The sequence below is a fragment of the Pseudorca crassidens genome, chromosome 3, assembly GCF_039906515.1.
Source record: "Pseudorca crassidens isolate mPseCra1 chromosome 3, mPseCra1.hap1, whole genome shotgun sequence".
Lineage (NCBI taxonomy): Eukaryota > Metazoa > Chordata > Mammalia > Artiodactyla > Delphinidae > Pseudorca > Pseudorca crassidens.
The window spans coordinates 140,580,421-140,593,607 of NC_090298.1; the positions used below are offsets into that span (position 1 = coordinate 140,580,421).

A 13,187-nucleotide genomic window follows, 5' to 3' on the forward strand; every position below is an offset into this window, starting at 1 on the left:
GAATGCCAGAGATTTCTGTGCATTAATTTTGTATCCTGCTACTTTACCAAATTCATTGATTAGCTCTAGTAGTTTTCTGGTAGCATCTTTAGGATTCTCTATGTATAGTATCATGTCATCTGCAAACAGGGACAGCTTTACTTCTTTTCCGATTTGGATTCCTTTTATTTCCTTTTCTTCTCTGATTGCTGTGGCTAAAACTTCCAAAACTATGTTGAATAAGAGTGGTGAGAGTGGGCCACCTTGTCTTCTTCCTGATCTTAGTGGAAATGCTTTCAGTTTTTCACCATTGAGGACAATGTTGGCTGTGGGTTTGTCATATGTGGCCTTTATTATGTTGAGGAAAGTTCCCTCTATGCCTACTTTCTGCAGGGTTTTTATCATAAATGGGTGTTGAATTTTGTCAAAAGCTTTCTCTGCATCTATTGAGTTGATCATATGGTTTTTCTCCTTCTATTTGTTAATATGGTGTATCATGTTGATTGATTTGCGTATATTGGAGAATCCTTGCATTCCTGGAATAAACCTCACTTGATCATGGTGTATGATCCTTTTAATGTGCTGTTGGATTCTGTTTGCTAGTATTTTGTTGAGGATTTTTCCATCTATGTTCATCAGTGATATTGGCCTGTAGTTTTCTTTCTTTGCGACATCGTTGTCTGCGTTTGGTATCAGGGTGATGGTGGCCTCATAGAATGAGTTTGGGAGTGTTCCTCCCTCTGCTATATTTTGGAAGAGTTTGAGAAGGATAGGTGTTAGCTCTTCTCTAAATGTTTGATAGAATTCACCTTGAAGCCATCTGGTCCTGGGCTTTTGTTTGTTGCAAGATTTTTAATCACAGTTTTAATTTTAGTGCTTGTGATTGGTCTGTTCATATTTTCTATTTCTTCCTGATTCAGTCTTGGCGGGTTGTGTATTTCTAAGAATTTGTCCATTTCTTCTAAAATGTTGTCCATTTTATTGAAATAGAGTTGCTTGTAGTAATCTCTCATGATCTTTTTTATTTCTGCAGTGTTAGTTGTTACGTTTCCTTTTTCATTTCTAATTCTATTGATTTGAGTCTTCTCCCTTTTTTTCTTGATGAGCCTGGCTAATGGTTTATCAATTTTGTTGATCTTCTCAAAGAACCAGCTTTTAGTTTTATTGATCTTTGCTATCATTTCCTTCATTTCTTTTTCATTTATTTCTGATCTGATTTTTATGATTTCTTTCCTTCTGCTATTATTGGGAGTTCTTTGTTCTTCTTTCTCTAACTGCGTTAGGTGCAGGGTTAGGTTGTTTATTCGAGATGTTTCCTGTTTCTTAAGGTAGGGTTGTATTGCTATAAACTTCCCTCTTAGAACTGCTTTTGCTGCATCCCATAGGTTTTGGGTCGTTCTGTCTCATTGTTATTTGTTTCTCGGTATTTTTTGATTTCCTCTTTGATTTCTTCAGTGATCACTTCGTTATTAAGTAGTGTATTGTTTAACCTTCATGTGTTTGTATTTTTTACAGATCTTTTCCTGTAATTGATATCTAGTCTCATAGCGTTGTGTTTGGAGAAGATACTTGATACGATTTCAATTTTCTTAAATTTACCAAGGCTTGATTTGTGACCCAAGTTATGAGGTATCCTGGAGAATGTTCCATGAGCACTTGAGAAAAATGTGTATTCTGTTGTTTTTGGATGGAATGTCCTATAAATATCAATTAAGTCCATCTTGTTTAATGTATCATTTAAAGCTTGTGTGTCCTTATTTGTTTTCATTTTGGATGATCTGTCCATTGGTGAAAGTGGGGTGTTAAAGTCCCCTACTATGAATGTGTTACTGTCAATTTCCCCTTTTATGGCTGTTAGTATTTGCCTTATGTATTGAAGTGCTCCTATGTTGGGTGCATAAATATTTACAATTGTTATATCTTCTTCTTGGATCGATCCCTTGATCATTATGTAGTTTCCTTCTTTGTCTCTTCTAATAGTCTTTATTTGAAAGTCTATTTTGTCTGATATGAGAATTGCTACTCCAGTTTTCTTTTGGTTTCCATTTGCATGAAATATCTTTCTCCTTCCCCTTACTTTCAGTCTGTATGTGTCTCTAGGTCTGAAGTGGGTCTCTTGTAGACAGCATATATATGGGTCTTGTTTTTGTATCCATTCAGCCAATCTGTGTCTTTTGGTGGGAGCATTTAGTCCATTTACATTTAAGGTAATTATCGATATGTATGTTCCTATTCCCATTTTCTTAATTGTTTTGGGTTCGTAATTTTAGGTCTTTTCCTTCTCTTGTGTTTCTTGCCTAGAGAAGTTCCTTTAGCATTTGGTGTAAAGCTCGTTTGTTGGGGCTGAACTCTCTCAGCTTTTGCTTGTCTGTAAAGGTTTTAATTTCTCCATCAAATCTGAATGAGATTCTTGCTGTGTAGAGTAATCTTGGTTGCAGGTTTTTCTCCTTCATCACTTTAAATATGTCCTGCCAGTCCCTTCTGGCTTGCAGAGTTTCTGCTGAAAGATCAGCTGTTAACCTTATGGGGATTCCCTTGTGTGTTATATGTTGTTTTTCCCTTGCTGCTTTTAATATGTTTTCTTTGTATTTAATTTTTGACAGTTTGATTGATATGTGTCTTGGCATATTTCTCCTTTGATTTATCTTGTATGGGACTCCCTGTGCTTCCTGGACTTGATTAACTATTTCCTTTCCCATATTAGGGAAGTTTTCTACTATAATCTCTTCAAATATTTTCTCAGTCCCTTTCTTTTTCTCTTCTTCTTCTGGAACCCCTATAATTCGAATGTTGTTGCATTTAATGTTGTCCCAGAGGTCTCTGAGACTGTCCTCAGTTCTTTTCATTCTTTTTTCTTTATTCTGCTCTGCAGTAGTTATTTCCACTATTTTATCTTCCAGGTCACTTATCCGTTCTTCTGCCTCAGTTATTCTGCTATTGATCCCATCTAGAGTATTTTTCATTTCATTTATTGTGTTGTTCATCATTGCTTGTTTCATCTTTAGTTCTTCTAGGTCCTTGTTAAATGTTTCTTGCATTTTGTCTATTCTATTTCCAAGATTTTGGATCATCTTTACTATGATTATTCTGAATTCTTTTTCAGGTAGACTGCCTATTTCCTCTTCATTTGTTAGGTCTGGTGGGTTTTTATCTTGCTCCTTCATCTTTTGTGTGTTTTTCTGTCTTCTCATTTTGCTTATCTTACTGTGTTTGGGGTCTCCCTTTTGCAGGCTGCAGGTTCGTAGTTCCCGTTGTTTTTGGTGTCTGTCCCCAGTGGCTAAAGTTGGTTCAGTGGGTTGTGTAGGCTTCCTGGTGGAGGGGAGTAGTGCCTGTGTTCTGGTGGATGAGGCTGGATCTTTTCTTTCTGGTGGGCAGGTCCACGTCTGGTGGTGTGTTTTGGGGTGTCTGTGGACTTATGATTTTAGGCAGCCTCTCTGCTAATGGGTGGGGTTGTGTGCCTGTCTTGCTAGTTGCTTGGCATAGTGTGTTCAGCACTATAGATTGCTGGTCGTTGAGTGAAGCTGGGTGCTGGTGTTGAGATGGAGATCTCTGGGAGATTTTCGCTGTTTGATATTACATGGAGCTGGGCGGTCTGTTGTGCACTAGTGTCCTGAAGTTGGCTCTCCCACCTGAGAGGTACAGTAGTGACTCCTGGCTGCAGCACCAAGAGCCTTTCATCTACACGGCTCAGAATAAAAGGGAGAAAAAGTAGAAAGAAAGAAAGAGAGAGAGGGAGGGAGGGAAAGAAAGAATTAAGGAAGGAAGATAAAGTTATTAAAATAAAAAATAATTAAGAAAAACAATTTTTTTAAAAAAGAAAAAAAAAAGGACAGAACCCTAGGACAAATGGTGGAAGCAAAGCTATACAGACAAAATCTCACACAGAAGCATATACATACACACTCACAAAAAGAGGAAAAGGGGAAAAAATAATAAATCTTGCTGTCAAAGTCCACCTCCTCAATTTGGGATGATTCGTTGTCTATTCATGTATTCCACAGACACAGGGTACATCAAGTTGATTGTGGAGCTTTAATCCGCTGCTTCTGAGGCTGCTGGCAGAGATTTTCCCTTTCTCTTCTTCGTTCGCACAGCTCCCAGGGGCTCAGCTTTGGATTTGGCCCCGCCTCTGCGTGTATGTCAGCGGAGGGGCGTCTGTCCTTCGCTCTGACAGGACTGGGTTAAAAAAGCAGCTGCTTTGGGGACTGTGGCTCACTCAGGCCGGGGGAAGGGAGGGGTACGGAGTGGGGGGCAAGCCTGCGGCAGCAGAGTCCAGCACGACGTTGTACCAGCCTGAGGCGCGCCGTGTGTTCTCCCGGGGAAGTTGTCCCTGGATCCCGGGACCCTGGTGGTGGCGGGCTGCACAGGCTCCCAGAAGGGGGGTGTGGATAGTGACCTGTGCTCGCACACAGGCTTCTTGGTGGTGGCAGCAACAGTCTTAGCGTCTCATGCCCGTCTCTGGGGTCCACGCTTTTAGCCGCGGCTCGGTCCCGTCTCTGGAGCTCTTTTAAGCAGCGCTCTTAATCCCCTCTCCTCGCGCACCAGGAAACAAAGAGGGAAGAAAAAGTCTCTTGCCTCTTCGGCAGGTCCAGACTTTTCCTCCGGGACTCGCTCCCGGCTAGCCGTGGTGCACTAATCCCCTGCAGGCTGTGCTCACGCCGCCAACCCCAGTCCTCTCCCTGCGCTCTGACCGAAGCCCGAGCCGCAGCCCCGAGCCCCGCCCCCCCCCCCCCTCGGGTGAGCAGAGAAGCCTCTCGGGCTGGTGAGTGCCGGTCGGCACCGATCCTCTGTGCGGGAATATCTCTGCTTTGCCCTCCGCACCCCTGTTGCTGTGCTGTCCTCCGCGGCTCCGAAGCTTTCCCCCTCTGCCACCCGCAGTTTCCGCCCGCGAAGGGGCTTCCTAGTGTGTGGAAACCTTTCCTCCACAGCTTCCTCCCACTGGTGCAGGTCCCGTCCCTATTCTTTTGTCTCTGTTTATTCTTTTTTCTTTTGCCCTACCCAGGTACGTGGGGACTTTCTTGCCTTTTGGGAGGTCTGAGGTCTTCTGCCAGCGTTCAGTAGGTGTCCTGTAGGAGTTGTTCCACGTGTAGATGTATTTCTGGTGTATCTGTGGGGAAGAAGGTGGTCTCCGTGTCTTACTCTTCCACGGTCTTCCCCTCGTGGAATGGTAATTGTGTCCAGCAGCAATGAGCTCTTTTTAGTGGGGTCAGTGGAAACCAGGGAATGAAGGCTCCAGAATATCTGAGGAGCAGTTAAAATATCCTTGCCAGACTGCAAGATTTCCTGCAGAATTTTACCTTTTTTTCCTTTGTGCTTCATCTAATTTCACTTGCTCGCAGGATACTGCATGAAGAGGCCTCACACCCAGCACTTCAGACCAGAGTTGCCAGGGCGAAACGGCTGTACCAGCGCCTCAGCTTGTGAACGACTGCCCCCATAGGTTTTGAATTGTCATGTTTTCATTTTTATGTGTCTCTAGGTATATTTTGATTTCCTCTTTGATTTATTCAGTGATTCCTTGGTTGTTTAGTAGCATATTGTTTAGCCTCCACATGCTTCTGTTTCTCTCAACTTATTTCTAATTTCTACTGTACTCCCTGGGAAACCCCAATTTTGGTTAAATCCAGTTCTCCACCTATTATGTGTCCCTACCTAAGGAGCACAACAGTGCTCATATTATATTTAAGACCACAAACCTCAAGTGGCCCCTCAGTATTGCCTAGCTATCCTAATATGTTTCCATAGTCAGTTTTATTGAGATAAAATTACATATTATATAATTCACTAAATTAAAGTATAATTCTTGGTTCTTAGTATGTTCATAGAGTTGTACAACTATCACCACTATCAATTTTATAACAGTTTCATTAATTAAAAAAGAAACCAGTTCCCATCAGCAGTCATTGTCCTTTTCACCCCAAACTCCCAGCCCTACGCAACCACTCATCTGCTCTTTGTCTCTATGGATTTGCCTATTCTGGGCGTGTCTTATAAATGGAATCATACAATATGTGGGCTTTTGTGACTAACTTCTTTCACTTAACATATGTTTTCAAGGTTCATCCATATTGTAGCATGTAACAGTACTTCATTCCTTTTTTTCCCCACAGCGGCTGCACTGTTTTACATTTCTATCAACAATGTACTGGGATTCCAGTTTCTCTATGTTCTTGATAACACTTGTTATTTTTTAATATTTAATTATCATAACCACCCTAGTGGGTGTGTAGTGGTTTCTTATTGTGGTTTTGGCTTGCATTTCCCTAATGGCTGATGAGCTTGAGAATCTTTTTTGTACTTGTTATCCATTTGTATAGCTTCTTTGGAGCAACGTCTGTTCAAGGCCTTTGTCCATTTATACAGCGCAGTTTGTCTTTTTGTTGTTCGGTGGTCTTTTTAATATTTTGCATATTAAACCTCCTATCAGGTATATTATTTGCAAATATATTCTTTCATTTTTGGGGTTGTCTTTTCACTTCCTTAATGTTTCTTGATGCACAACAGTTTTAAATTTTGATGAAGTCCAGCTTATCTGTTTTTTCCCCTTTGGTTGCTTATGCTTTTAGTATCATATCTGAGAATATATTGCCAAATATAAAGTCATGAAGTTGATTCCTAAGAGTTTTTTAATTTTAGTGCTTATGATTTGGTCTTTGTTCCATTTTGAGCTAATTTTTGTGTATAGTATGAGATGTTTTGTGTGTGTGTGTGTAGTGGTAAAATATATATAACATAAGATTTACCATTTTAACAATTTTTAGGGTAAGTATATTTACATTGTCATTGAATTGTAGGAGTTCTTTATATGTTGTGGATAGTTAGCCCCTCGTCAGATATATGTTTTGCACATATAGTCTCCTTAGCCTCTTGTCAGATATATGTTTTGCACATATATTCTCCCATTCCATAGGTTGCCTTTTTACTCTGTTGATATCTTTTGATATACAGTAGGGTTTTTTTTGGGTTTTTTTGCGGTACACGGGCCTCTCACTGTTGTGGCCTCTCCTGTTGCAGAGCACAGGCTCCGGACGCGCAGGCTCAGCGGCCACGGCTCACGGGCCCAGCCGCTCCATGGCATGTGGGATCTTCCCGGACCGGGGCACAAACCCGTGTCCCCTGCATCGGCAGGCAGACTCTCAACCAGTGTGTCACCAGGGAATCCCCGATGCACAGTAGTTTTAAATTTAGTCCAGTTTATCTATTTTTTTCTTTTGTTTCTTGTGCCTTGGTGTCATAACCAAAAAAATCATTGCCAAATCCAGTGTCATGAAGCTTTTCCCCTGTGTTTTCTTCTAAGTGTTTTAAAATTTTAGCACTTATATTTAGGTCTTTGATCCATTTTGTGGTATTAGCTTTTGTGTATGGTATAAAATAGGGGTCTAAGTTCCTTCTTTTGCTCGTGTGTATCCAGTTTTCCCAGCACCATTTGTTGGTATTTTAACTTTTAACCTAGTTACGTCTTTATGTTTTATTTGGGTTTCTTGTAGGTAGCACAGAGTTTGATCTTTCTAATTTTATACAGGCTGACAGTCTCTTTTTATAAACCAATGTGTTTAGACCTTTTATATTTAATAAGTTCTTGAGGTACTTTAAAATGTACCGTCCAACTGATTGTTTGTGCATTGCTTTTTAGTTTTCTTCCCATTCTTGTTGATTTAATTTTATTTTTGCATTATGTAGGCAGTTTGCATTATGTAGGAAGCTTTATTGAACAAATTAAGTCTGTAGAGAAAGATATACTGAAATTATCTTGCTTTTCCATCCTGTACTCCCTATTCCACATCCCTCACCCCTGTTGGTAACCAATTTTATTGATTTCTTTTTTATTCTTACATTGCTTTAAAGCAAAAGTAAGCCCATTCATGTTTTCTTAATTCCACTTCTTTTTATGTGAAATGTAGCATACCTATTTTCATTTTGTTCTTTTCTCTGCTCTATCCTATAGGTCAGTGGTCCCCAGCCTTTTTGGCGCCAGGGACCTGTTTTGTGGAAGACAATTTTTCCATGGCCGGGGGGTGGGAGGGTGGGCGGGGGATGGTTCAGGCGGTAGTGTGAGCAGTGGTGACGGGCACATGAAGCTTCACTCACTCGCCTGCTGCTCACCTCCTGCTGTGCGACCTGGTTCCTAACAGGCCGCAGACCAGTACCGGTCCACGGCCTGGGTGTTGGGCACCCCTGCTATAGGTTAGTCCCTTCATTTTCTCATTGTTTTTTTGTATTTCTTCAGTGACTCTTTTAGATTTTTACTTGTATAGTTTTTCTTTGGAGACCCATTTTTATTTTTTGAGATGGTTTTATCTATTTTCAGTTTTTTTCCCGAATTTTATCAACTTTCATTTCATTTATTCCTTTTTTTGTCGGTTTATGTTCTGAGTTTTAAATTTCTGATTCTAGGTTTTTCTTAACCTGGAGACGATTCTTTCAAATTTGTTTGGAATGTGTTAATTTCTTTTTCTGGGTTGGTGATTAGAGGAGAATGTTCATAAACTGAAATGTTTTTATTTGCATCTTGTGTTTTTGTTCTATAGTTGCTTAGTTTGGAATTTCTTCTTTTATTCTTATCATTTCCTGGACAAAAGCTTCCCTTTTGTCACTTTAGCGTACTTCAGTCTAGTGAAGTACAGTTTCTTTTATGGATGTTATTGTTGATATTAATGTACTTGGGAGGGTGGGGAGGAGAGGTTGGCATGTTTCAGTTTTTTTCTTCAGGACCCTTCATTTTTTTTCCTCCTTTCTTTTTCTTCTATGAATCTGAGGGGTACCACCTCTTCTTTGTGTATCTCCCTCTTTTCCAGTAGCAGTGCATCTCTGTGGTTGCCACTTTTGTTCCTCTCACTTTCAAGCCCTTTAAAATGTAGCTGACTGTGTGAAGCACCACATCGTGGACCAGTGTTTGGCCTTAGTGTGGGACACTAATTCTGAAGGTGATTTTGTCTGTGCTTTCAGTTTTTCATCTTTTCCTTATTTTTCATGGAGTCTCTTAAGCCTTCCCTTTCTTTGTTCTGTGTACTCACAGACTTGCAACCGCAGTGGGAGCTCTGTTAGAATTTGTTGTTTATTTCTCTGCTCGCTGGTTATTTGAAGTTTGTGGTATGTTTTGTCTCCTAATAATGCTGAAGGCATTGGTCATAGATGGTGTTATTTCTGGTCCTTGTTGGTCTTGCGGTTTTTTCTGGGATGATATGTGGAGAGATTCAGATTTAGGTGATTACCATTATCTTCTAGACCTTTCATTTTCAGCCATTCTGGATCACCTTATGATCCAGAATGGCTGTGTTCTTTCTGGAACACGGTCTCTTATATATAGCTTTGAGTTGAATTTTCTTAGATTCTGTTATATTCACTATATATATTTTTTCTGTATTCTTTGATTTTTAGTGCTCTGCTTTAGGCATATTTTTCGGTATATGTTTTTTGTTTTATTTATTTTTAGGGAAAATAATTCCATTTCAAGCAGATGAATAAAACATCAAAGTGTCACACTGTATGCAAATAACCAAACACAGTTGATAGAGTTTTCCAATTGATGATATATATCAAGAGGGCTCAGAGAAAGTGAAGTAGGGCAGAAAATTAATATTGTTGGATAATGTTGCTTTATATTAATGCATGTTCTCTTATGTAAAACTCCATATTAAAAAATGCATTTTCCATGATTTTTTCAAGAATCTTCATACAGGTGTTTGCCCTTTATTGAAATATGAATTATTTTAACATGCTTATGAAACCTAGATTAAGTTGACTTTAACATATTGGAAAGTATAGTTTTACATCTTTGTACAATATTTAAAAATAAAATTTCTTCCCATCTCCTTTACCTCCCTCCCTCCCTCACCCCCCACTGGTAACAGATACTCACTTCCATGTTACAGGAATTCTTCTTTCTATAATTTTGTTTTTTGTTTTAGAGTTTATCTTTTTTTCTTTTAATTTATTTATTTAATTAATTTATTTTTGACTGCGTTGGGTCTTCGTTGCTACGCATGGGCTTTCTCTGGTTGTGGCGAGTGGGGGCTACTCTTTGTTGCGGTGCATGGGCTTCTCATTGTGGTGGCTTCTCTTGTTGCGGAGCACGGGCTCTAGGTGCATGGCCTTCAGTAGTTGTGGTGCATGGGCTCAGTAGTTGTGGTTCGTGGCCTCTAGAGCGCAGGCTCAGTAGTTGTGGTACATGGGCTTAGTTGCTCCGTGGCATGTGGGATCTTCCCGGACCAGGGCTCGAACCTGTGTCCCCTGCATTGGCAGGCGGATTCTTAATCACTGAGCCACCAGGGGAGCCCAGAGTTTATCTTATATTAATGACTTTTATAGCTCCTTTCTTCCTTATTTTTAAAAATTTAGCTTTCTATGATCTGGTTTGTCAGTTGTAAATAGTATCCTTTGACTTTCACTTATAGTGCATGCAATAGTCAATGAACTTATTCTGTTTTCCACTTCTGTCTTCTCTCATTTATTAGTTGCATCATTTCTGCATATAATATTTACATGCTTTTTTTCTGTTCTCACCTGTACTTTTAGTCTTAGTTCCAAAATTTAATATATTAAATATTCACTATCAGTTCTTTTGCCAAGTTTCTCTAAAATCATTTTTTAGTTGAATAGTGCTTGTTTTTAATTAGATTTGACAGGTAGGCCTTGTGAGTATAGTATTTCCTGAGTTCTTATGTGTTTGATACTGTTTTTGTATAATCTTGATATCTGAAAGACTGCTTGTTGGAATCCAAAATGCTTGGTTTAAAAAAATATTTTTTCCCTTGAGTTTCTTTAAAATGCGGCCGCCTTGTTTTTTTGCTTTGTATGTTGCATTTCATAAGTCCAGTTTATTTTCCTTTTTTTGGTAAGTAATTAGACCTTTTTGTTAGTCTGCATGCTTTAAAAATTTTTCTTGGGTGAGATAGGTATATTAGTATATGTCTGGAAATTGACTGTTCAGGGTCCATTTTCCCAGGTAACTCGTATATACTTTCAGTTTGTAGATTCAGGTGTTTTCTCCCTTATAAATTTTTTTTTGATTATAGTGTTTATGTTAGTCTTTTTCATTGTTTTGTTTTCTTCTTTAGAGACCCCAATTATACATTTATTGGATCACCTTTGTCTGTATTCTTTTTTATTCATTTTTAATGACGTTTATTGTTTTCTTCCTGATTTTACAAGTAATACCTAATTGCAGGCAATTAGAAATACATAGAAGCCTAAACTAAAACATGATAATCACCCATAATCCCCACCCTCTAGACATAACCACCATTAGCATTTTTTAATTATTTTTTAAAGATTTATTTATTATTTATTTATTTAATTTATTTTTGGCTGCGTTGGGTCTTAGTTGTGGCATGCACAATCCTTTGTTGAGGCACGTGGGATCTTTTGTTGTGGTGTGTGGGCTCTTCATTGTGGTGCGTGGGCTTCTCTCTAGTTGTGGTGTGCAGGTTTTCTCTTCTCTAGTTGTGGCACGCGTGTTCCAGAGCGCGTGGGCTCTGTAGTTTGCAGCACATGGGCTGTAATTGAGGCACGTGATCCCAGTAGTTGTGGCACAAGGGCTTAGCTGCCCCACGTCATGTGGGATCTTAGTTCCCTGACCGGGGATTGAACCTGCGTCCCCTGCATTGCAAGGCAGATTCTTTACCACTGGACCACCAAGGAGGTCCGACCATTAGCATTTTGATGCATTTCCTCCCAGTGTTCACACACACACACACACACACACAGACACACACACACACACACAGTAATTGAAGTATAATTTACATACAATGCTGTATTAGTTCCAGGTACACAAAATAATGATTTGCATCCATTGTATTCCATCAGTGGTATGAAAGTACTTGTTTCCCCACAATAAATGTTTTATAAAACATTTTCATATTTACTATTAATATAGGTTTAAAAAAGTATCTATATAATTGTTACGATTTACATACTTATGAGCCCCTTGTGTATGTTTTTCTATGAAGTGTTTTATCATATTCTTTGTCTATGGGAGGAGGTTAAATATTGGTCTCTGTATTGATTTATAAGAGCTCTATATATAAGGAAAATTAGCCCTTTATCTGATAAATATGTTGCATACTTTTCCTCAGTTCTGTTGCTTTTTAAAGTACTGATTTAAAATAAGTGACTCTGCACTGAGTTTAAACTTTATTATTGATTTTTTTTTTTTTTTTTTGCGGTACGCGGGCCTCTCACTGCCGTGGCCTCTCCCATTGCGGAGCACAGGCTCCGGATGCGCAGGCTCAGTGGCCATGGCTCACGGGCCCAGCCGCTCCGTGGCACGTGGGATCTTCCCAGACCAGGGCACGAACCCGTGTCCTCTGCGTCGGCAGGCGGACTCTAAACCACTGTGCCACCAGGGAAGCCCTATTATTGATTTTTAAACCTTGAATCAAGCTTTCTCTGAACTTGAATGCGTACTTGCTGGTATTTTGCAGATGGACCAGTTTTACATGAGCTTGTATATGACAGATAATTATGTCAGTATGTTATGATTTTTAATTTTTATCGGTTCTGAGTCTACATTTTCCTTTTTCTACCGTAAGAATCTTTTTCTGATGTTTTCTTTGAACATTTAAAACCACCACTGATTCTTCAGAGGCTCAGTGGCCTCTGTTGGCTGTAGAGGAGGTAGAAAGAGTACTACTTTTAATGGCAGTCACCCTGATCATATTTCTTGTTTTGCAACAGGAACCAAAGGAGGAGAATGGATTGCAGAAAATGAAGACAAAACAGTTGAATAGAGCAAAGTGTTTTGCTAAAAGAAAAATTGCACGTATGTTTTCATTTTTGTGTTGAGAATGGTTTCGAAATTACAACAATCGTAGACCTGACACTGGTTTCTTCATTAGGAAGAGGTTTCTCTGAATAAGGTTGTGTGTGCTTCCTGTTAATTCTGGGTTCCATTAAAATTTGTGGGGATCACAATTAACCTATAGCATATATAAATGACTTATTAAAGACAATGTTGAAATTAAAAATGTGACCTTCAGAGTTAGGCACACTTGGATTTGAATCCTTGCTCCACCTTACTGTGTGGACTTTAGGCAGGCCACTACTTTCAGCCTGCCTCTGTTTCCTCATCAATAACATGCAGATAACACTTAGAAAGTCACTTAGTGGCTCCAATAATGGTGTGTTTTACTCTTTTGTTCATTAAAGTTTTTAGGGAAAAACTCTTCTGTGTGTTTCCCGTATTCTTAACACTTCACTCTGGTCAT

The 13,187-nt window shown here is 39.4% G+C and overlaps 1 protein-coding gene across 12 annotated transcripts in view; it reads left to right on the forward strand.

Moving 5' to 3' along the window:
- UIMC1 (ubiquitin interaction motif containing 1) overlaps nt 1-13,187 on the forward strand; it is a 190,131-nt gene that overhangs the window by 89,431 nt on the left and 87,513 nt on the right. For 10 of the 12 annotated variants that reach the window (XM_067732741.1, XM_067732751.1, XM_067732752.1 and 7 more), the window contains one exon: nt 12,658-12,742. The exons of the other annotated variants lie outside the window; for them this stretch is intronic. In XM_067732741.1, coding sequence (XP_067588842.1) covers nt 12,658-12,742 — 85 coding nt within the window. The remainder of the gene's footprint in view (nt 1-12,657; nt 12,743-13,187) is intronic. 12 annotated transcript variants of the gene reach the window in all.